Below are 21,469 nucleotides of genomic sequence, written 5' to 3' on the forward strand. Positions count from 1 at the left end.
TGGGTTTACAATATAGACAGGAATTACAATCAGTAATGCATGCAATTTCAAGCAGCTACTACATTGTTCCCTGTTGTATTTTTGTTTCCACATCTCAACTGAATACAGACATATCTTGCCATTAGGTCTCCCCACTCTTGTTTTTCCTTTTTTTTCTTCACACACCTTGAATCCAGGTTCCACCTGCTTTGGCGACCCTTTTGACATATTCATAAGCAAAGCAAATACTGATGTAGTACTCTGGTTGCCTCTTTCCCCAGCTTCGGAGCGTCATCACACAGGGGAAAATTGCATTTGCTTACTGTCGCTTCTCTGCCCGTACGTTTGTCCCTCATTGCTTCCTCTTTTGAAAAAGGAAGTAAACAATGTGCACATGGCCCATTCATTGGACCATTTTGATCCTGCTGTTTCTCCTGCACACAGCAGGAAATAGCAGCAACTTCTGTCTTTAAAGTTGGACTTACTGGGGTGGTTTTTTGTGGCATGTAGAAGGCTAGAAGGGGTGGGAGGCAGATGACGTCATGGGAGGGACCCGCAAAAATCCGTGAGTGCCCAGTAACGAGCATGCAATAAAATACTCGTCTGATGGAGCTCTCAGGCTGCAGCTAGACCTAAGGTTTATCCTGGGATCATCCAGGGTTCGCCCCTGCCTGAACACTGGATCCCCTGTGTGTCACCTAGATGAACAGGTTTGGCCCCTGGACGATCCAGGGATAAACCTTAGGTTTATAAGCCCTATGGCCTCAGTTAGACTGTCTGCTTTTAAAACATACACACATACACACACACACACACACACACACACACACACAGAGAGTTAGTTCAGTCTTCTAAAAATTCATTAGGCATGTTGTTTTTAAAAATTCAAACAAATAGGATGGGAAGAAATTACTAATGGATCATAGCAGTCAGCCAATCAGAGTTCTTTGTGGCTGCCTTAAGAAGAAACGGGAAGAATTTGTTTTCTGCTAAGTTTGATTCCAAAGGAAAGGCTATATGTACAAAATAGAAAGGATGAGCACTCCCAGAGTGCTCACCACAGCCTCAGTCAACTGCTGAATATTTGAGAAAAGAAGGGCATCCTATGGCTTCCCTCCCACCCCACGAAAAAGCTCCTGTAAATTTATTTTATGATTATATATTCTCTCAGCAGCTTTCGATACCATCGACCATGCTATCCTTCTGGAATGCCTGGGGGGTTGGGGAATCAGGGGCACTGTGATTCAGTGGTTCTGGACCTATCTCTCAGGCAGGTTCCAGATGGTGATGCTTGAGGATAGCTGCTCCTCAAAGAAGGAGCTGTTGTATGGCATACCAATGCTGTTGGTACTCCCCAATGGTGTTTAACAGCTACATGAAACTGGTGGGAGAGAACATCCGGAGGCATGGGGCAGGGTGCTATCAGTATGCTGATGACACCCAAATACATTTCTTTATGCTTTCAATAACAGCATCAACTAAGGATAGTGTGTCTCCTCTGAACGAATGCTTGGAGGCAGTAATGGCCTGGATGAGGAAAAACAAACTGAAGCTGAATCCCGACAAGATGGAGGTGCTTACTGTCAAAGTCCCCAACCTGGGTTTGGAGTTGTGTCAACCAATTCTGGATAGGGTTACACTCCCCCTGATAGTGCCTACTATCAGCCGGCTGATACGCCAGCTGCGCCTCTTCCTAGAGTCAGAAGACCTAAAGACAGTAATGCACATGCTGGTAACTTTGAGACTCAACTTCTGCAATGTGCTTTGCATAGGGCTACCTTTGTTCCTAGTCCGGAAATTTCAACTAGCTCAACATGCGGCAGCCAGGCTGGTCACTGGTACACCTAGGGGTGACCACATTACACCAGTTTTAAAATCTCTTCACTGGCTGCCAATTAGTTTCTGGGTGAAGTATAAAGTGTTGGTTATCACCTTTAAAGCCCTACATGGTTTGGGTCCAGGCTACCTGTGGGATCGCCTTCTCCTGTACAATCCGCTCCACAAACTCAGGTCCTCTGGGAAGAATTTACTCCAGCCAACAAAAACAAGGCTGACAACTATTACCCAGAGGAACTTTTCTTCTGCTGCTCCCAGTTTGTGGAATGGCTTGCTAGGAGAGTTTCATCAACTTAACAATCTTCCAGAATTTAAGAAAGCCATAAAAACTGATCTCTTCCGGCAAGCCTACCCAGTTGAATTTTAAGATGTCTGGCTGTTATTTTAATAATGTATTGGTTTTATATATTTTTAATCAGTTTTATGTATTTTGTAGTATTTTTGTATTTGATATAAATAAAATTATTATTATTGTTGTTGTTGTTGTTGTTGACACTGTGTTGTATTGTACATTTCTATTTAAATGATGTAGCAATTATTTCTAAACGTGCATCTATTAGCACATGAACATTTCATGCAAATCTGCATCCTATTTTATCCCCCCTCTTTTGGTGATAGACAAGGGGCCACTGAACTACCTTACCTCTCTCTGCCTTTAGGAATACCTTGACAAATATTACCCACTGCAAGGAGGGCACCAGGTTGGAGAACTGACAAGCGGTGGCAATTCCATGGCAAGGAAGATTCAGCAAATGCAGGCGTTCTTTGGCTTACGGGTCACAGGGAAGCTGGATTATAGCACGATGGATGTGATAAAGAGGCCTCGATGTGGTGTCCCTGACATGGCAAACTATCGCCTTTTCCCGGGAGAACCGAAATGGAAAAAAAATACATTGACATACAGGTAAAGAGTTGACATCGACTAAAAGATAATAAATTACTGGAAGTTTTAAAAAATAAATATAAATGTTTAAAAAATATAATATTGATGGGCAGAATTTAATGAGGCGCTTCCACTCCACTCATTCTCTTCCTTCCCATTGGTTGCGTTGTACAAGCAATACCCACCAATTATTGAAGGAAGATTTAGTGCTTCCGGGGCAACCTGAAATGAGTGGAAATGCTCATTTCTGAAAGGAGGTAGGCTGACAGAGCTCACATAAGGGAGCTTCGCTGACCTGCCTCCTTCCAGAAATTAGTTCTTACACTCATTTTGGTGCTTCCCCAAGGAAGTGTTATATCTCCTTTGGTTGAGCAATGGGTTCACTTGCACAATGCTGGAGAGCTCCTTTAGAGTTTTGACTGGTTTTGACTGAAACCTGGAGCAGATTCGCCACCCCACTGACATTGGAGCCACCAGCCTCCACTGTGCAATGTAGCAGCAGAGCGGAAAAGAACTGAGGTGTACAAAATTATACATGGTATATTGAGAATGTGGATAGGGAGACATTTTTCTCCCACTCTCAAAACACTAGAACTCGGGATCATCCCATGAAGCTGATTGGTGGGAGATTCAGGACAAATAAAAGGAAGAACTTCTTCACACAGCGCATAGTTAAATTATGGAACTCACTACCACAAGATGCAGTGATGACCATCAATTTGGATGGCTTTAAAAAGGAGTTGGATAAATTTCTGGAGAAGAAGGCTATCAATGGCTACTAGCGCTTATGCCTATGTGCTACCTCCAATATCATAGGGAGTAAGCCTATATATACCAGTCACTGAGGAACATGGGTGGGAGGGTGCTGTTGCACTATGTCCTGCTTTGTTGGTTCCTGGTCGACAGCTGGTTAGTCACTGTGTGAACAGAGTGCTGGACTAGATGGACCCTCGGTCTGATCCAGCATAACACTTCTTATGTTCATAACTGGTGAAGGCATGAGCACCCCGTTGAATACTGCCCTATACATTTGCATTTTAAGTTGTCCCCTGTTCTCCACATTTGAGGTTTCTTGTTATAGTTCACCAATCTACACCTAGTAAATTCACTGAGGGACATCCACATCTCTCACTTTTCTGCCGTGAGGGAACATCTCCCAGTTTCCTTGTTGACTCTAGAAGGGCTCCACAACTGCTCTTAGATCCCAAGATTGGCCTTCATTGGATTGTCCCCAAGGGCCATACTACAATGTGTCCTGAAGTGAAGGGTTCTTCCCTCAGGTGCAGGTTTGTTGGGGGGAGGGTATAACTTGCAAGCATGAGGGCTCCAGTCACGTGGTGGTTAGGGAGGCTTTAACAAAGAGGTGTCAACCCTCAGCTGGGGGGGGGGAAATACTGCCCACCTGGGGTCCCAGTCTTGCCATTGGGGATTCCCCAGAAGGCCATGCTCCTTCCCTGGCCCCACCCCCTGTAGCCTGACCACCAATCATCTGGTGGTTTCCTGGCTTTTGTGAAGATTTTGTCTTATTCTAAATGTTTGAAATGTTTGAAGAAGCAGCGGGAAAACATGGGGGGGTTATAAGGGGGATGATGTAATCAGGAAGAAGAAAAAACCGCAAATAAAAATCTATGAATGAAGCAGGTGATTGCTTCATTTGGAAACACCTTCAGAGTCTCAGAACTTTCAGCCTGTGCAGTTTCCTTGCTGAATTTTTTTTTGGCTTTGTATATATATTGCATCTTATTTTCTAAATGCAAAATTACTCAAGTGATTCAATTTAGTTTGGTAATAGACAGAGCAATATCAATAATGTTAGTCTGTCTTGTGGATGAGAGAACAATATATATATATATATTTTTGAAACTCACAGAAATTCTCCAAACTTAACTTTGAAATTCAGTTAGGCTTCTTCCTGGTTTTGTTTGCAACCTGTTTTTCATTTCGTTTCAATGAAGAAAATGCACGTTTCAAATGTGCACATTTCGAATGAAAAATGTGTATTTCTGCACACAGTTTTCAGAACGGTGCACTTTCCCCCATTGACTAAAGCATGGAAATGTTTTTTGGAGTTTTTGTTTGTTTGTTTGTTTTTGCTTTTTTGGAAAAAATTAAAGTGCACACTTTTTAAAAGAAAAAAAATATTTTACAAAACAAAATCACAATTTTGGGAAATGTACACATTTTCCTAAAAAAAATGCTCTACAGTTCATGTCTGCAATCTGCAATCAGGACAATTTTGGATGATTTGCAAACTAAAACAAAATTCATGTACATTGCTAGTCTATCTTAAGTCTCCATCTCAGGAATCACATAGGCCTATGTGCCTTGTGGTGGATCTTTCCCATTATCCCCATCAGGATCCAGCATCCTTGGGCACTCTCTGTGGTCCACATCCTAGCAGCCTGACTCTACTCTTCCTCTGCTTGTTGAAGTGAAGTGATGAGAGGATGGAGCCGAGGCAGAAGCCTCCCCTGACCTTGCCCTCTCACTCTGAGTAGCTGTGTGGATTGGGTCCAAAGGGAGAGTTGGATGTGTGAAATGCCAGTGGGAACAACTGTGGGAAGGGCTGCTTTTGCTCTCCACTGAACCGGAGTCCTCAATAAGGCGTTAAGGGACTTCCATGGAGTGGATCTTCCATGGACCTTTATTCTAGCTCTTTTTGCAAGCATCACATCTCCTTTTCCAAAGCTTGAGGTCAACTTATTATCCTTCCTTCCTTGTATACATTGGGAAACTTTCCCCCTGCCTAGATACATTACCACCTGGTTCCTTTTATTTCCATTACTGTCTATATACCTCCTGAAATGTGCCCTTTTCCCTCCCCCAGAGTCAAAAAATATACATCCAGCATAAGTCACGCAGAAGTTGACAAAGCCGTGGAGATGGGGTTGAAAGCATGGAGCACGGCTACCCCTTTGAACTTTGTAAAGGCAAGTTCAGGAGAAGCCGACATCATGATATCATTTGAAAGCGGAGGTAATTGTTATTGCTAAAGTCTATCCCACTGGATGCCAAATATTGTTCGTTATGGTTAATAGGGTAAGTCCTTTGAGACAAGCCTGATAAGATGATGCCATTCATTTTAACTATGGTGGCCTTCACCAACCCAGTGCCCTCCTGGTATTTTGAACTTCAACTCCCATCAGTCCCAGCCAGCATGGCCACTGGTAAGGAATGCTGGGAGATGTAGTCCAAAACATCTGAAGGCATGTTGTGGAAGGCTGAACTATGGGGTGATAACAACTAAGATATGGTGCCATGAGAACGGCTGAGCTGCTGTAAAAAAGGCACTCACCCATTTGGGGTGATATTTGGGGGATGTCTCAAAAGTAGATGAATGGCACTGGTGGAGTTTGGCAGGTTGACTGAGATATCTCCAGGAATAAGGAGACATAGAAAAAATGGTGCCACCAACCACTGTAGCAAGAGGGGGAAATGGCTGCAAAAAGGTAAGGGATGGGGTTTTGAGGAACATCTTAACTCTCATGCAAGCTCATATTTCGTCTTCAGCACATTCAACAGCAAACACAGCTCTACCTGAGAAGGCCTCAGGACTAACGTGGAGATCACATGAAGGTGTGTTTGTGTGACACAGTGCCTCCAAGTGGTTCATCTATATCCAAACACCCCAATTCCTCTGATGGTGGCTTTGTTTCTTCACGCCTATCCCCAATATAAGAGCACATAAGGGTTGGGGCTGACTTATCAGTTTTATGATTTATATAAAAAAACATTATCACCCAAGATAATCAGGGCTGGTTTATCAGTAGTATGATTTGTATGAAAGGGTATGTATCCAATAAAGTTATTAATGTATGAGCATCATTACTATTGTTTAATACTACCATTCAGTGACTGTGTATGTGTGAGAGAGAGACAGAGGCAGAGAGAGATACATTCATTGGCCAGGTTCGGACGACACACTAAGCAATGGTTTATTTCAATGTCCCTCCTATTACCTCCCCGCAATTGATTATCATGTCATTCGAACTCGGCCATTGATTCATTTACCCAAGACAATCTGGGTTGGTTGTTTAGACTTATTCACCCAAAATAATGTGGGTTGACTCATCAGGATTAAGACCTATTGAAAAGAGAATTATATCACCTGAATTCATTAATGTATGAGCCTTTTTATTATTGTTTAATACCACAATTCAGAGGTAGTACAATGTATATATATATACACTTGTTAATTTATTCACCCTAGATACTTGAGCTGGCTCATCATCATTATGTTCTGTTCAAAGGGATATACATGTACTGAATTTACTATATATGACCATTTGTATTGTTAATTATCATCATTCAGAGACAATGTACGTATATGTACACTTGTTATCCTAATTTATCACGAACTTCATGATGAAATCCTGTAAAACTGTGAATCTTGAAAATAATCTTGTATTATTTTCAATTATATCACACATTTTGTAGTCCAATTGATCTGGTTAGAGACTACTTGTGGCTTCCCATGGACAGCTGTTGGCCACTATGTGAATAAAATACTATACTGGACATTCCTTTGGTCTGAACCAGCTGAGCTCTCCTTATAGTCTTAGTACTTAGATTGTGCCATCAACCTAGGTGGCATTCTACAGCATAAGCAAAAGAAATAGGTACTTGCCCCAAGAAGCTTACAGTTTGTAGGGAATGGGGGGCGGGCGAGTGCAATAGGAATGTATGTGAGTATATACAGTAACACATTTTGGCTTTGTTACTGTTGGTGATAACTTTGGGAGTTGAACAGGTGGGGCTTCAGGTAAGATTTCAAAGAAGTGAGACAGAAAGATGGTGCCATGCAGTTCCTTTTAGATCCATAAGGGGCAGGAAACGTATAGTGAGAGGGCTGAAGAATATCTATGTGAAAACTGGAGATAGGGTTTCAAGGAGCATCTTAATTAGTTCAATTTTCATTTTAAAGTGAACTTACCTTATTATGCATTTTCAAACCTTTATGGAAACTGAAACTCAATTATCCTTTAAAAGTTCTCACTTCTTCAAATTTTGCAATGGAGTTCTAGAATTCAAAAATGTGTAGAAAAACACATATGTTATTGGAAAGTGTAGACATATATGCACATATTACAGAAAATAATGTTCAATTTAGGGGAAATGCTTGCAAAAATGCATATATTTGGCAAAATTACACCCAAAAAGTTGTATATTGGGAGACATGCACACAAAAACACATACAAGTGTTCCTGCAATCTTTTAAAAATAAAATTCTTGAACTGATGCAGAAACATGACAAACTGAATTTAAGACTGGGAAAATGAGAAATGAAAATTGACAGATCCATCCATCCCTAGAAAAAGCCGATCATCACAGGCAATCACACAAGCTGTTTCCTAACTGACACACAGTCATTCCAGACACTTATGAAATGATGCTCCAGGAGGTACTCCTTTCCCAAACAAGCTCACAGAATATACCTGTAGGGCCTATAGTGGTTCACAGTTTATATGTGTTAACCTCAAAGGCATAGCATCAGAATCTCTTAGATCATAGCTATCTGTGTATATATATATTAATATACATGGCATGAAAGGAAGGAAGGAAGGAAGGAAGGAAGGTTTTCTCTTTCTTCCTTATATTGGGGAAATAACAAAAGGATGGGAAGGAATCATAGAATCATAGAATCATAGAATAGCAGAGTTGGAAGGGGCCTACAAGGCCATCGAGTCCAACCCCCTGCTCAATGCAGGAATCCACCCTAAAGCATCCCTGACAGATGGTTGTCCAGCTGCCTCTTGGCAAGGGTATGCCAAGATAAATGGGAGCAAAATTACTAGGGGTGTGCACGGACCTCCCGCTCCGCTTCACTTGCAGATCTGCCATTTTTGGAGCGGGCCACTTCGCCCCACCCCCGCTCCGCCCACTTCCGCTCCGCTCCGCTCGGAGCTCCGGATCCGGATCGGAGCTCCGTTTTTCCCCCCATAGGGTTGCATTGAAAGCTAAAAAATTATACAACGTTTTTTCTGTTCAAGTTAGAAACCTCAAACTCGGCACCATGAAAGCTTATCCACGTGTCCACACGCACGCCAAGTTTCAAGCAAATCCCATCATCCCCTGATTTTTGGCGAATTTTTGAAAATCGGGCACCCCATTCAGACCCCTTGGGATAGCTCCGTCAATTTGCAGGTTAGAAACCTCAAACTCGCCACCAGGACAGCTTATCCATGTGTCCACATGGACGCCCAGACTCAAGGCAGTCCCATCATCCCCTGATTTTTGGCGCAGCTCTAACCTCTAACGCACCACCCATAACCCTAATTCACACGCCTTTCGATAGCTCCGTCAATTTGCACGTTAGAAACCTCAAACTCGGCACCATGATACCTTATCCATGTGTCCATGTATAAGAATATAATAATATGTTTAAGAATATTACTAAATGTAGGGAAATGGGACAAGAAGTGTGTGTATGCTTTCCCCAAAATGCTCAATCTGTGGCTGTTGCACTTCACAAAAGCAGTGCACGCAATCAGGCTTTGAGAGAGGGGAGGGGGGAAATGAACCAACCAAACAAACACACACTCCAAAATTTAAAAATAAAGTTTATATTAAATCAAAGTAAGGGAAAAACACAGAGCAAACTAAGCAAAAAGTCAGAAAGAAGCAAACAAACACACGCGCCAAGCTAAAATCCTAATCTATCTCCAAAGTACACAGCAGCAGCTAGCTAAATAGACCCTCTCCCAACGAACGCTAAACCCACAAGACGCTGAGAGCTCAAAGATCTCAGGATGACTCTGCCTTAGTCCCCCCCTCGAACGCTGGGATTGGAGGATGCTTCATGAGGAGATCAATTCTCATCAAGATTGGGAGTTGAATGTGCCTGTCATCGCTTCAAAAAAAAAAACCCAAACCGTTTGTTGACCCGATTTTTAAAAAAATTCTAGCACGCGACCCGCATGACGTAGAGAGGTGAGAGTAGTCTCAAAATGACCCCCATCCACGACTCTCTGTGCACAAGAATTTTCAGAACGATAGCTTAAAAAACAACCCAGTTATCCCCGATTATTTCCCGCAATGCAGTCCTATGGGCGAAAAGCTGAAAACCGCCGTTTGACCCGTGCTGTCCCTGTTTGTTGACCCGTTTTTTTAAAAAAATATAGCACGCGACCCGCATGACGCAGAGAGGTGAGAGTAGTCTCAAAATGACCCCCATCCACGACTCTCTGTGCACAAGAATTTTCAGAACGATAGCTTAAAAAACAACCCAGTTATCTCCGATTATTTCCCGCAATGCAATCCTATGGGCGAAAAGCCGAAAACTGCCGTTTGAGCCACGCTGTCCCTGTTTGTTGACCCGATTTTTAAAAAAATATAGCACGCGACCCGCACGACGCAGAGAGGTGAGAGTAGTCTCAAAATGACCCCCATCCACGACTCTCTGTGCACAAGAATTTCCAGAACGATAGCTTCAAAAACAACCCAGTTATCCCCGATTATTTCCCGCAATGCAATCCTATGGTGAAATGTTTTCAAGATGGCGATCAGAGCGCTCCGCCTGAACTAGGAGCTCCGAAAAATGGCCGCTTCTCTTCGCCTTGCTTCTAGGGGTCCGCGGCCCGCTTCTACTCCGCCTCTGGGTAAGGCGGAGCAGGCCAATCCGCTACTGCTTCTCCGCTCCTAATCGGAGCGGAGCACATGCCTAAAAATTACTGCAGTTGTTGATGGCAGCTTTAGGTTATGTAAAAACATAGGTAATGTCTAACATATTGATGTGAAATGTGTGAGAAGCACTGGACAAATGGAAGGACTGAATGATTATAGGTGAGACCATCTGGGAGATACAAATTGAATGTAATTCACAGACTATTCTTACTGATCCTGTTCCTGATTAAGGCAGAGACACCATCAATTTAAAAGGCAAATTAGAGGCAACTGGAAAAATTGCTAAAATATCATTCGGAAAGGAAACGGTTGTTTGGTCCTTGCCTCCAGTCACTAACTGTTCTGCAATAATTGCCAAAAACCAAGAATGCTAAGACCAGAACAGAAAGCAACATGCAGTTCATACCCTGATAATCTAACTTCTACTTCACTAACTGTCATGATTATGAAGTCACATTATCATCTTGTACTCTGTTAGATCATGGGGATTCCTACCCATTCGATGGGCCACGAGGGACTCTGGCACATGCTTTCGCACCTGGGGAAGGACTAGGTGGAGACACTCATTTTGACAACGCGGAGAAGTGGACGATGGGGATGAATGGTATGAGCAAAACCACATCATGGCCTGAATTCACTCAGAAAGGGCAGTTTATTCCAAATTAATCAAGTGCAGTGGTAATAAGTAAGATGAAATTCACCTTGAAATGCACAGACAATTGTAAAGGAATGGGTTTGTCAGGAATAAGTCAAGCCACATCAACCTTTTGATAGAGTTACTAGACTGGTAGATCATAGGAATGCAGTGGACATAGTAGATCTTGATTTCAGAAAAGCATTTGAGAAGGTTTCACATGATATCCTTGTTGACAAGCTGGTAAAAAGTGGGTTGGACAATACTACAATTATGTGGATCCACAGGCGGTTGAGTAACCATACTCAGTGAGTGATAATTAATGGCTCAGCAACCTCCTGGAGGGAGGTCTCAAGTGGAGTGCTTTGTCGTAGGCCCTGTGCTGTTCAACGTTTTTAAAAATGACTTAGATGTGGGTGTAGAGGGTTGCTAATCAGATTTGCAGATGATACAAAGCTAGGAAGGGTACCCAACACAATAGAAGAAAGGATTGCAATTCAAAAGGATCTAGACAGGGTAGAACAAGAGATTCAACAGAGATAAATGTAAAGTCTTGCACTTAGGTTCAAAAAACGTCAAACACACAAGTATAGGATGGGGGGGGGGAACGTGCTTGGCAGCAATACATGTGAAATGGACCTAGATCTCTTAGTGGATCACAAGCTGAATATGAGCCAGCAGTGTGATGCAACCGCAAAAAAAGTAATGCAATCTTGGGATGCAGTAACAGAAGCATAGTATCCAGATTACAGGAAGTAATAATTCCGCTCTATTCTGCATTAGTCAGGCAGCATTTGGAGTACTGTGCCCAGTTCTGGGTGCCCCATTTTAAGAACGACATTGACAAGTTGGAGTGTGTCCAGAGGAGAGTAACCAGGCTGATGAGGAGTCTGGAAACCAAGCTATATGAGCTGGGTATGTTTAGTCTAGAGAAGAGAAGTTTAAGAAGAGGCATGATAGCAGTCTTCAAATATCTGAAAGGCTGCCATGCAGAAGGTGGAGCAGACTATTCGTTCTAGTCCAGAGGGCAGGACTAGAACTATTAGATTACAGGGAAGCAGATTTCAGCTAAACCTTAGAAGAAACCTCCTTACAGTGAGAGCTGGTCAGAAGTAGAATAGATTGCCTCAAGACGTAATAGAGTCTTTTAAGCAGAATTTGGTTGACCATCTATTAGAGATGTTGTTGCACCCTGCAGAGCCTGCATTAAGCAGGGGGTTGGACTAGATGATATTTGAAGTTACTAACAACTCTATGATTCTGTGGAAAGGGGACTTATCATAGAATCATAGAATAGTAGAGTTGGAAGGGGCCTATAAGGCCATTGAGTCCAACCCCCTGTTCACTGCAAGAAGCCACCTTAACTGCATCTTGAAGGCCTCTAGTGTGGGAGAGTCCACGACCTCCCTATGTAATTGGTTCCATTGTCATACTGCTCTAACAGGCAGGAAGTTTTTCCTGATGTACAGCTGAAATCTGGCTTCCTGTAACTTGATCCCATTATTCCATGTCCTGCATTCTGGGATGATCAAGAAGAGATCCTGGCCCTCCTCTGTGTGACAACCTTTCAAGTACTTGAAGGCCTTAGCTAGACCCAAGGTTCACCTCAGGGTGCTTGCTCCCGGGATCCCCTGTGTGTCATTTACATGAACAGGGACGACCTCGGGACAAACCCGGGACAAACCCCAGGTCCAGCCAAGGTTTTTATCATTACTTTGATGAAATCCCCACTCCATGTCTTGGCCCTTGAGAATTAGAACCATCGTTGTATATTGCACTTTATGGAGTTTGTTTCAACTGAGATAAATTTTGGACCACAGTAGATTCAATACTTGGAAATCTTCTTTGACAACCCCAGCCCAAGAAGATTAACGATGGTGAAGATCCACAGACAGTTTACCCCTGTTTTAACAACGCAGTTAACAAGTGACTCACATTTCAGCAAGAAGCGCAAGAGAAGCTGAACGGCAGTTTAAAGCCACATGAAAATGTTTTTGGAGAAACAGGATCTGAGGTTTCATGCTCAAGTCTGACAAACACGCAAACCTCAATTTTGCAACAGCCCTAAATAAAAATATTGTTCTGCCCTGCCCACTTCCCCAAACAGCAGGAAGTTCCAGGAGCACTGCTACAGGATTTGGTTAGTTTTTTCATGAAAAAATACTAGAAATTTGCGGCTTTCTGGAAATATCAGTTCATTTACACACACACACACACACACACACACACACACACACACACACACACACAGTGTTAAGCAGGGAGGTGCGAACAGCATCTAGAGAGACACTGCCAGGCTCTAAACCAAGCTCAGTTCCACCAAAATCAAATGACATCTGCACGGAGCCCTTCAAGATTCCTTCTTCCAACCAGCATCAAAACTCAATCATTGCATCCCACATTAGTCCTACTTTCAGTAGACCTGTTGAAATGAATGGCACCTAATTTCTTCAAGACTACTTTTTATTAATCATGGCTAACGTAAGTTCCATTCGTTTCAATGGCTCTCTTCTAAGAAGGATGAATATTAGACACAACCCAATACTGCATACTTTGCATCTTGCCCAAGCTGTTTTGCTTTGCCACATACACTACTTTCAGCCCCAACCTGGCTGGTATTACCCACAAGCCATCATGGGTTGTTAAGAGAGGAACCCTACGGTCCCTGGGAGGGCATCTCAGGTCTCTGCAAGAACATCTCAGGGGCCATAGGATTGCTTGAAATGTGATTTGGAGATACACACACACACACACACACACACACACACACACACACACACACACCATTCCCTGCCCCTCACAGCCAGCATGTAAAGAATAACACCGGCTGCCCTCCAAGGTCAGAAAAGAGTCCTTAGACAAGGAGGAAAGGGTGTTCCAGTGGGCAGGGTGGGGAGGAGACTGGAAAGGCCAGGACATTAAACATCCTGAGCCTTCTCTAGCCTCCTTCTCTTCCCCCTCCGAAGCAACCTCATGAGATGGACTGAAAAGGCCATCTAGCAAATATCACCCCCTCATTCTTCTTGCCCTGCCAGCTTCTGTCCGGCAAAGCCTAGCAGAAGCCTCTGAGTTCAGGGCATAGCAGAAGCCTCCGAATCAATTGGATTGTGCCCTAAAAGAAAATACCTTTAAACTACTAGCAGTCATTGAAGAAATATCCATATATCATCACTTATCAATAGCCAGCAAGCAAGAATACAATGTGGTCATCAATTCACCATAGTGTAGAAATCTAAAGAATTTACTGATGTTGACAATGTGGTGTGAACATAACCTGAATTATGTTGTTGTTGTTGATCTGCTTATATTCAAGCCAACTGTATCCACCTTTATGAAACATATTGTTTTTATATTGCATAGGTTTTAATTTATTCACTGTTGCTGCTCATGAATTTGGCCATGCACTGGGCCTTGCCCATTCTACTGACCCATCAGCTTTGATGTATCCAACATACAAATACCAACATCCATTTGGCTTCCGTCTTCCAAAAGATGATGTGAAAGGAATCCAGGCATTATATGGTAATAACAAAAAAATGAACTTGTGTATCCATATTTTTATTTTTATATTTCTCTTCCCTAATTCTTTACATTCCTTTGATTCATTTGTTTCTTTCTATACTGCATTTAGTGTTTTTGTGTTTATGAATAAATTTCATGCCCTTCCCTTTCCGTCCCTGGAATACACAGGCAAAGAGGAAATATTATATCCACCTTGGTGTCTGAATGCATAGCCTTAGTCATGGTCTATTTATCTGTAAACTGCATTTTCCACAATACATTGTGCTTAAGGCAGTTCGCAAAACTAATACAATAGACATAATTGTGATACATTATAATACAATATTGACTCAATTACAGTTCATTTAAAACATTTTGGGTTGTAACCAATGTTAGCCCTACTTAGTGTAGACCCCTTGAAATGAATGGGACTTAAGTTAGACTAACATTGGGCAATGGCCATTCTGCAAACTGAAATAGTGCTATCAGAGCTCTGTTAAATCTACTGCACAAGTGCTTGCCCATTATGCTTGCACAACCAGTTGCACAATGGGTTGCACAAGAGTTATGGACAACCAGTTGCACAACAGGTCATGCAGGCATAATGTATAACCACTTCCACAGTAGTGCTTACACAAACATAACTTCAGCTTGCACTATGTCTTGTGCATAGTTCAGAACCTAGTTTGGCTTGTGCAACATCATTTGCACTAGCAGAATGACACAGTTGGATACTGCTCATTGGATACAACCCATCAAAATTTTAATAAGTGCAAGGCATACCAGTAGGTCAGTCAACAATATCCAGTACCAATAATAGCACAGACCCACATCAAACAATTTGAACATCAAGAAGTCTAAAGTGATGGCAATAAAGGACTTACGTAATTTTAAAGTTGATAATGAGGAAATTGAATTAGTCAAGGATTACCAAATACCATGGCACTGTTATTAAACAAAATGGAGACAATAGCCAAGAAATCAGAAGAAGGTTAGAATTGGCAAGGGGGCCTATGAGACATATGGGGGAAATCCTTAAAAGTAAAGATATAACATTGGAAACCAGACCATGGTATTTCCAAACTCCATGTATTGATGCTGAAGTTGGACAATGAAAAAAACGCAGATTGGAGGAAGATCAACTCATTTGAAATGTGGTGTTGGAGGAGAGTTTTGCGGCTATCATGGACTGCAAAAAAGACAAATAAGTGGGTTCTAGAACAAATTAAGACAGAACCCTCACTAGAAGAGAAAATGTTGAAATTGAGGCTATCGTACTTTGGACATATAATGAGAAGAAATGACTCATTAGAAAAGACAATGATGCTGGGAAAAACACAAGGTAGAAGGAAAACAGGAAGACAATACAAGAGACAGGTTGACTCCATAAAGGAAGATACAGACTTGCAGTTACCAGATCTGAATAGGGTGGTTAACAGATGCAAACAGAGGTCACTGATTCATAAGGTCACCATAAGTCTAAGCCAACTTGAAGGCACATAACTAACTAACTTTAAACAATACATTAAACAGTTCATGTTCAGAGCGCATGATATTAAACCTCATCCACATCAAACAGATGGTAAGAATGGAATAGAGAAAAACACAAGGTGTTTCAAGCAGCCCACCCACAAGTAGCAGAAAGAGACCTTCCTCTCACTAGAGCCCCATGTCCTGAACAAAGAAAGAGCATCTTCATGGCAACTCTCATTACTCTCACCAGGTGAGAGAAAGGTGCTTGTCTAGCAAGAGCATTGAAATGAAAGAAGACAGTTGATGCAATCAGGTGTAGAAGAGATTAGGAAATGGTTCACATGTACGTGTGAACCATTTACAGTGGAGTAATCCACAATGATTGAAATGCATAGGTTGCCTTTCTACGATCAAAATGATGTTCAAGGGACCTCACAATACGATATGCAAAGAATACACTTTCATCACTTAATTACACAGTGGGTAATGATTCTCAGCTTAATATGTGAATTGTATCCATTTTAAAAAGTGGGTTGTATTACTACTGGGTGATACGAAAGTTCTACTTGTGGTGGCTAATCAATGAGGAATAATGCACATGTTCAAATAATCACTGCATGCTATAGTCAATGAGTGGTAGACATGCATGTGTGAACTAGCCCTATCCCATGCAACATTTCATAGGGTTTCAGCCTGAATATCCAAATATCATGGTTCATCCAAAATTCCATAATGCAATCATTTAAAGTACAAATGAATGTATGACTTTTATATTTAGGATTTGGTTCGTCATCTTTTAGAGTTAATGCTGCAACCATATTTTCATTTTCTCTCTCTCCCTCTGTCTCTCCCTCCCCCCATATAGTCTTGGAACACCACTAACAAAACATCCCCTAAAATGTATGTACTGTGACACAATTACAAGAACTGGTAACATTTAACCCAATTTGGAAACTTGTACTGAATTTGACCATTTGAAACAGAAATTGATTGAATTCTGCAGTTCTTCATTTGTGTGCTATTCAGAAATATGTTTAGCATTTTTCAGCAAAAATGGAGAAACAAAACATATGCTTATTTAAAAATGACCACATAATGAAAGTGGGGCATGCCAGATTAATTGTTGGCATGACGACAAATTGCATGTGCATCCTATGTCCTGTTTTTTTTTACTGGTGCAGCATGAGGAGCAAAAATACCGGAACAACTTAACCACTTTCCATATGTACCTGTCTCTTTGGTAATTGCCACAGTGCAGAAAAAACAACCCACAAAATGCATGTATGAAACTATCATTGAAGTTCTGAACCTGGTTTCATGGTTATTCTTTACTAGCAGAGGAGATCCAAAACTATTCACAAAAAAAATTCCCTTGATACCTTCAGCAGTATCATATTCCTTTTTCAGCAATTTGTCAATACTACTTGCAAAAATATTCATATATATTATTTTTGCAAGATATATATATATATATATATAGAGAGAGAGAGAGAGAGAGAGAGAGAGAGAGAGAGAGAGAGAGAGCTAGGAATGTACAGAGCGTGTAAAATCTATTCCGTCTGCATTTTGTGGATTGTCAGGCACCTTTCGTTCCATCATCCATGCATTGACGGAAATTGATTTATTTATTTTGGTATTTTATGAATTTGAGCAAATTTGCACTTGCACAAATTTCGAAAAGTTAGAAATATGGTCAACAAGTCGGTAGAATCCACCCAACTGGGGACAAGGTGTTACACTGCAGATGGGTCACATTCATATAAATCTGGATTCGCTTGACTCTGTTGTGGGCATTTCTCTGACATCCCTACATATGGCTTACATTTGCATTCACTCTCAATTGCCTTCACTTGCTCTCAGTGACAGCATCGCTGATTGGCTACATAATGTTGTGATGTAATCTCATTCACTGTGACCCTATGCAGGCAACACACTAAGGCACTGTGGTTAAGCATTTTGAGCTAAACATTATGGCTTAGTATGATGTGTGAACCATTCCTAACCATGGTGGCTACATAACCTAGGGTGACTATATGAAAAGGAGGACAGGGCTCCTGTATCTTTAACAGTTGTATTGAAAAGGGAATTTCAGCAGGTGTCATTTGTATATGTGGAGAACCTGGTGAAATTTCCTCTTCATCACAACAGTTAAAGCTGCAGGTGCCCTGCCCTCTTTTAAATCTGGTCACTCTAGTATAGCTCCTGCAGCTTTAAATGTTGTGATGAAGAGGGCATTTCACCAGGTTCTCCATATATCCAAATGACACCTGCTGAAATTCCCTTTTCTATGCAACTGTTAAAGATATAGGAGCCTTGTCCTCCTTTTCATATGGTCACCCTACATAACCATAGTTTAAACATGCTCACTAACTATTTGCTGCAACATGGCTTAGCATGTTGTCTGAACAGGCCCAGTGTCATCATTGGCTGGGATCACCCATATGATTAATACAGGAATGAGAACGAAGCAACAACCAAGGGTAGAAATTGGAGCTAGTGGTGAAAGCAGCAATGGTCAAAGAAAACAAGTGCACCAGAGGGGTGTGTGTGTGTGTGTGTGTTTGTAGTGAATATCTAGGGTGACCATATGAAAAGGAGGACAGGGCTCCTGTATCTTTAACAGTTGCATAGAAAAGGGAATTTCAGCAGGTGTCATTTGTATATATGGAGAACCTGGTGAAATTCCCTCTTCATCACAACAGTTAAAGCTGCAGGAGCTATACTAGAGTGACCAGATTTAAAAGAGGGCAGGGCACCTGCAGCTTTAACTGGTGTGGTGAAGAGGAAATTTCACCCGGTTCTCCATATATACAAATGACACCTGCTGAAATTCCCTTTTCTATGCATCTGTTAAAGATACAGGAGCCCTGTCCTCCTTTTCATATGGTCAGCCTAGAATATCTGCATAATCTCAAGAAAAAAATCTTTCCCAGCAAAATTTCTATTTTCTAACTGAAAAACAGAACTGGAGAATGTTCTACATAGCCCCATGTTATATAATATGTTACAGAGTTTCTGATAATGTACAGGTGGAACTCTGTGAGGGGGTTAATGCTTTAATTAACAGCACAGTTCTATACATGTCTACTCTGAAGTAAGTCCAACTGAATTCAATTAGTCTTATGTCCAGGTAAGCAGGTATAAGATTGCAGCCAAACACCATTGTGTTCAGTGAGATAAACTTGCGATTAAGTGTGCCCAGGATTACAACGTAATAGTGCAATCCTATGTATGTCTACTTAGACGTATGCCCTGGTGAGATCAATGGGATTTGCTCTCAGTCAAGTATATATAGGATTGCAGCCTAAGTGCTGCTTTCATTTCTCAGTCTAATAGATTGTGTGTGGTATTCTAGGGTCACGGCAAGCTGGATCCAGAGTGTCCCAAGTACCATATCGGCCTGTTCCCAAACCACCCACACCAACTAATCCAGATCCTTGTGACTCCAGAATTTCATTCGATGCTGTTACAGTGCTGGGGAAAGAACTTCTTTTCTTCAAGGATCGGTAAGTGTTAAGTATTCCAATTCATCCAATCTATCAGTAAATACAGTATTTTAGAAGTTCTATTTTCTAAAAGAAGCATAGTCAATGGCTGAGTTCGGATGACACGCTAATCAACGGTTGATTTCCATTTTGCTCCTATTACCCCTCCCCTGTTGATTAGCGTGTCATCTGAACTCCGCCGTAGGGTGACCATATGAAAAGGAGGACAGGGCTCCTGTATTTTTAACATTTGAATAGAAAAGGGAAGTTCAGCAGGTGAAATTCATGCATGCAGCACCTGGTGAAATTTCCACTTCATCACAACAGTTAAAGCTGCAGGAGCCCAGCCCTCTTGACCAGATACAAAAGAGGGCAGGGCTCCTGCAGCTTTAACTATTGTGATGAAGAGGGAATTTCACCAAATGCTGCATGCATGCAAATGACACGTGCTGAAATTCCCTTTTCTATACAAATGTTAAAGGTACAGGAGCCCTGTCCTCCTTTCCATATGGTCACCCTACTCAGCCAGTGTTTTGTTTTCATAAAGCATCCTAACTATGCTAGCCAAATGTAGCAATTCAGTTCAAACTCCCTTTTTTGGAAAGAAAAACAACAACATATCCTTTAACGAGACTGCATTGCTTCACATGCAGCTCTTGAGTCTGAAGAACTTGTTTCATTGTTCGCTGCGTCTGGTTCCTGTTTGGGAATGACTCGGCTCTTTCACCACAGGAGTATTGCATGCATAATGGTGTGAGGAAAGTGATATAATGACTCCCCCCCCCAAAAAAAAAAACTTTTGCTGTTAAAGAAAGGCCTGTGACTCCAAGTTTTCTTCAACAGTGCTTACAGATAATTTGCGGAGAATAATATACATAGGTGCACTTACCCAATGATATTGTGAGCGTGTATTTTGTACCCCAGGCTGGACCAAGACATTTTGCTGCCCGAGGCAAGATGGTACTCCATCCCCACTGCCCCATTCCATGTACAAAAGGTGACCAGGTTGGGAGTTGAACCTTACTTCATCACTGATGAAAGGAAATGTCTGCCCCCACACATGAGGGCAGCAGGCTGGATAAGTGGACATGGGGCAGGCCACATGGTAGATGCAGCTCTACCCTCCAACACCTTACCTCTGTTGTGCTCCATCCAGCATCTGTTATCTGTTATGTGATGTGCTTTCATAAGACCATGTACAAACCTGCGCACATACCAACATAGAGTAACCATATGAAAAGGAGGACTGGGCTCCTGTATCTTTAACAGTTGTATTGAAAAGGGAATTTCAGCAGGTGTCATTTGTATGCATGCAGCATCTGGTGAAATTCACTCTTCATCACAATAGTTAAAGCTGCAGGAGCTGTACTAGAGTGACCAGATGCAAAAGAGGGCAGGGCTCCTGCAGTTTTAACTGTTGTGATGAAGAGGGAATTTCACCAGGTGTTGCATGCATACAAATGACACCTGCTGAAAATCCTTTTTCTATGCAACTGTTTAAGATACAGGAGCCCAGTCCTCCTTTTCATATGGTCACCCTAACCAACAAGACCTAGACACCCATATATAAGGAATCTTTAGACACTGGCAAATTTAGCAATTATGGATAAGAAGGCAATTCCTGTCCAAAGCGATCCACACTCAGACACTGTTGAAGAGGATAGCACTACAGTGGCACATTTAGGTTTTCAGAGATTCAAAGGCACAAACTGATTTTGTGGGAATTATCAAAGCAAATAGATCCGTAAACACTTACACCAATTGGGGATGCTCGTGCCTTCACTTTCCCCTTGATGGGGAAATTAGCTGTATACTCAGTGAAACTGAACTCAAGGCCAAAAGTAGTTTTTGAGATTGTGGGAAGGAGTCTTCCTAAAGCTTGACGCATACACACACACACGTACACAGGGAAAGAGTGGGTGGAGGCTACAGTTCTCTCAGAACCTCCAAGAGCAAAATACACAAAAGCCCTTTGCTGCAGACGGGAACAAGCATGTGTTGCAAGTCCTTATCTCAGGGGAGAAGGTTGCAACAGCTGAGGTTGTTTAGCTTGAA

At 41.9% G+C, this 21,469-nt stretch overlaps 2 protein-coding genes across 2 annotated transcripts in view; one reads left to right on the forward strand and one right to left on the reverse strand.

Annotated features, from left to right (window-relative positions):
• Window positions 1-21,469, reverse strand: part of YAP1 (Yes1 associated transcriptional regulator) — a 451,661-nt gene that overhangs the window by 86,706 nt on the left and 343,486 nt on the right. The gene's annotated exons all lie outside the window — the stretch shown is intronic.
• Window positions 1-21,469, forward strand: part of MMP20 (matrix metallopeptidase 20) — a 31,971-nt gene that overhangs the window by 1,869 nt on the left and 8,633 nt on the right. The window contains exons 2-6 of the mRNA XM_063127123.1: window positions 2,475-2,719; window positions 5,526-5,674; window positions 10,800-10,925; window positions 14,316-14,477; window positions 19,285-19,435. Coding sequence (XP_062983193.1) covers window positions 2,475-2,719; window positions 5,526-5,674; window positions 10,800-10,925; window positions 14,316-14,477; window positions 19,285-19,435 — 833 coding nt within the window. The remainder of the gene's footprint in view (window positions 1-2,474; window positions 2,720-5,525; window positions 5,675-10,799; window positions 10,926-14,315; window positions 14,478-19,284; window positions 19,436-21,469) is intronic.

Source organism: Elgaria multicarinata, chromosome 5 (assembly GCF_023053635.1).
Source record: "Elgaria multicarinata webbii isolate HBS135686 ecotype San Diego chromosome 5, rElgMul1.1.pri, whole genome shotgun sequence".
NCBI lineage: Eukaryota > Metazoa > Chordata > Lepidosauria > Squamata > Anguidae > Elgaria > Elgaria multicarinata.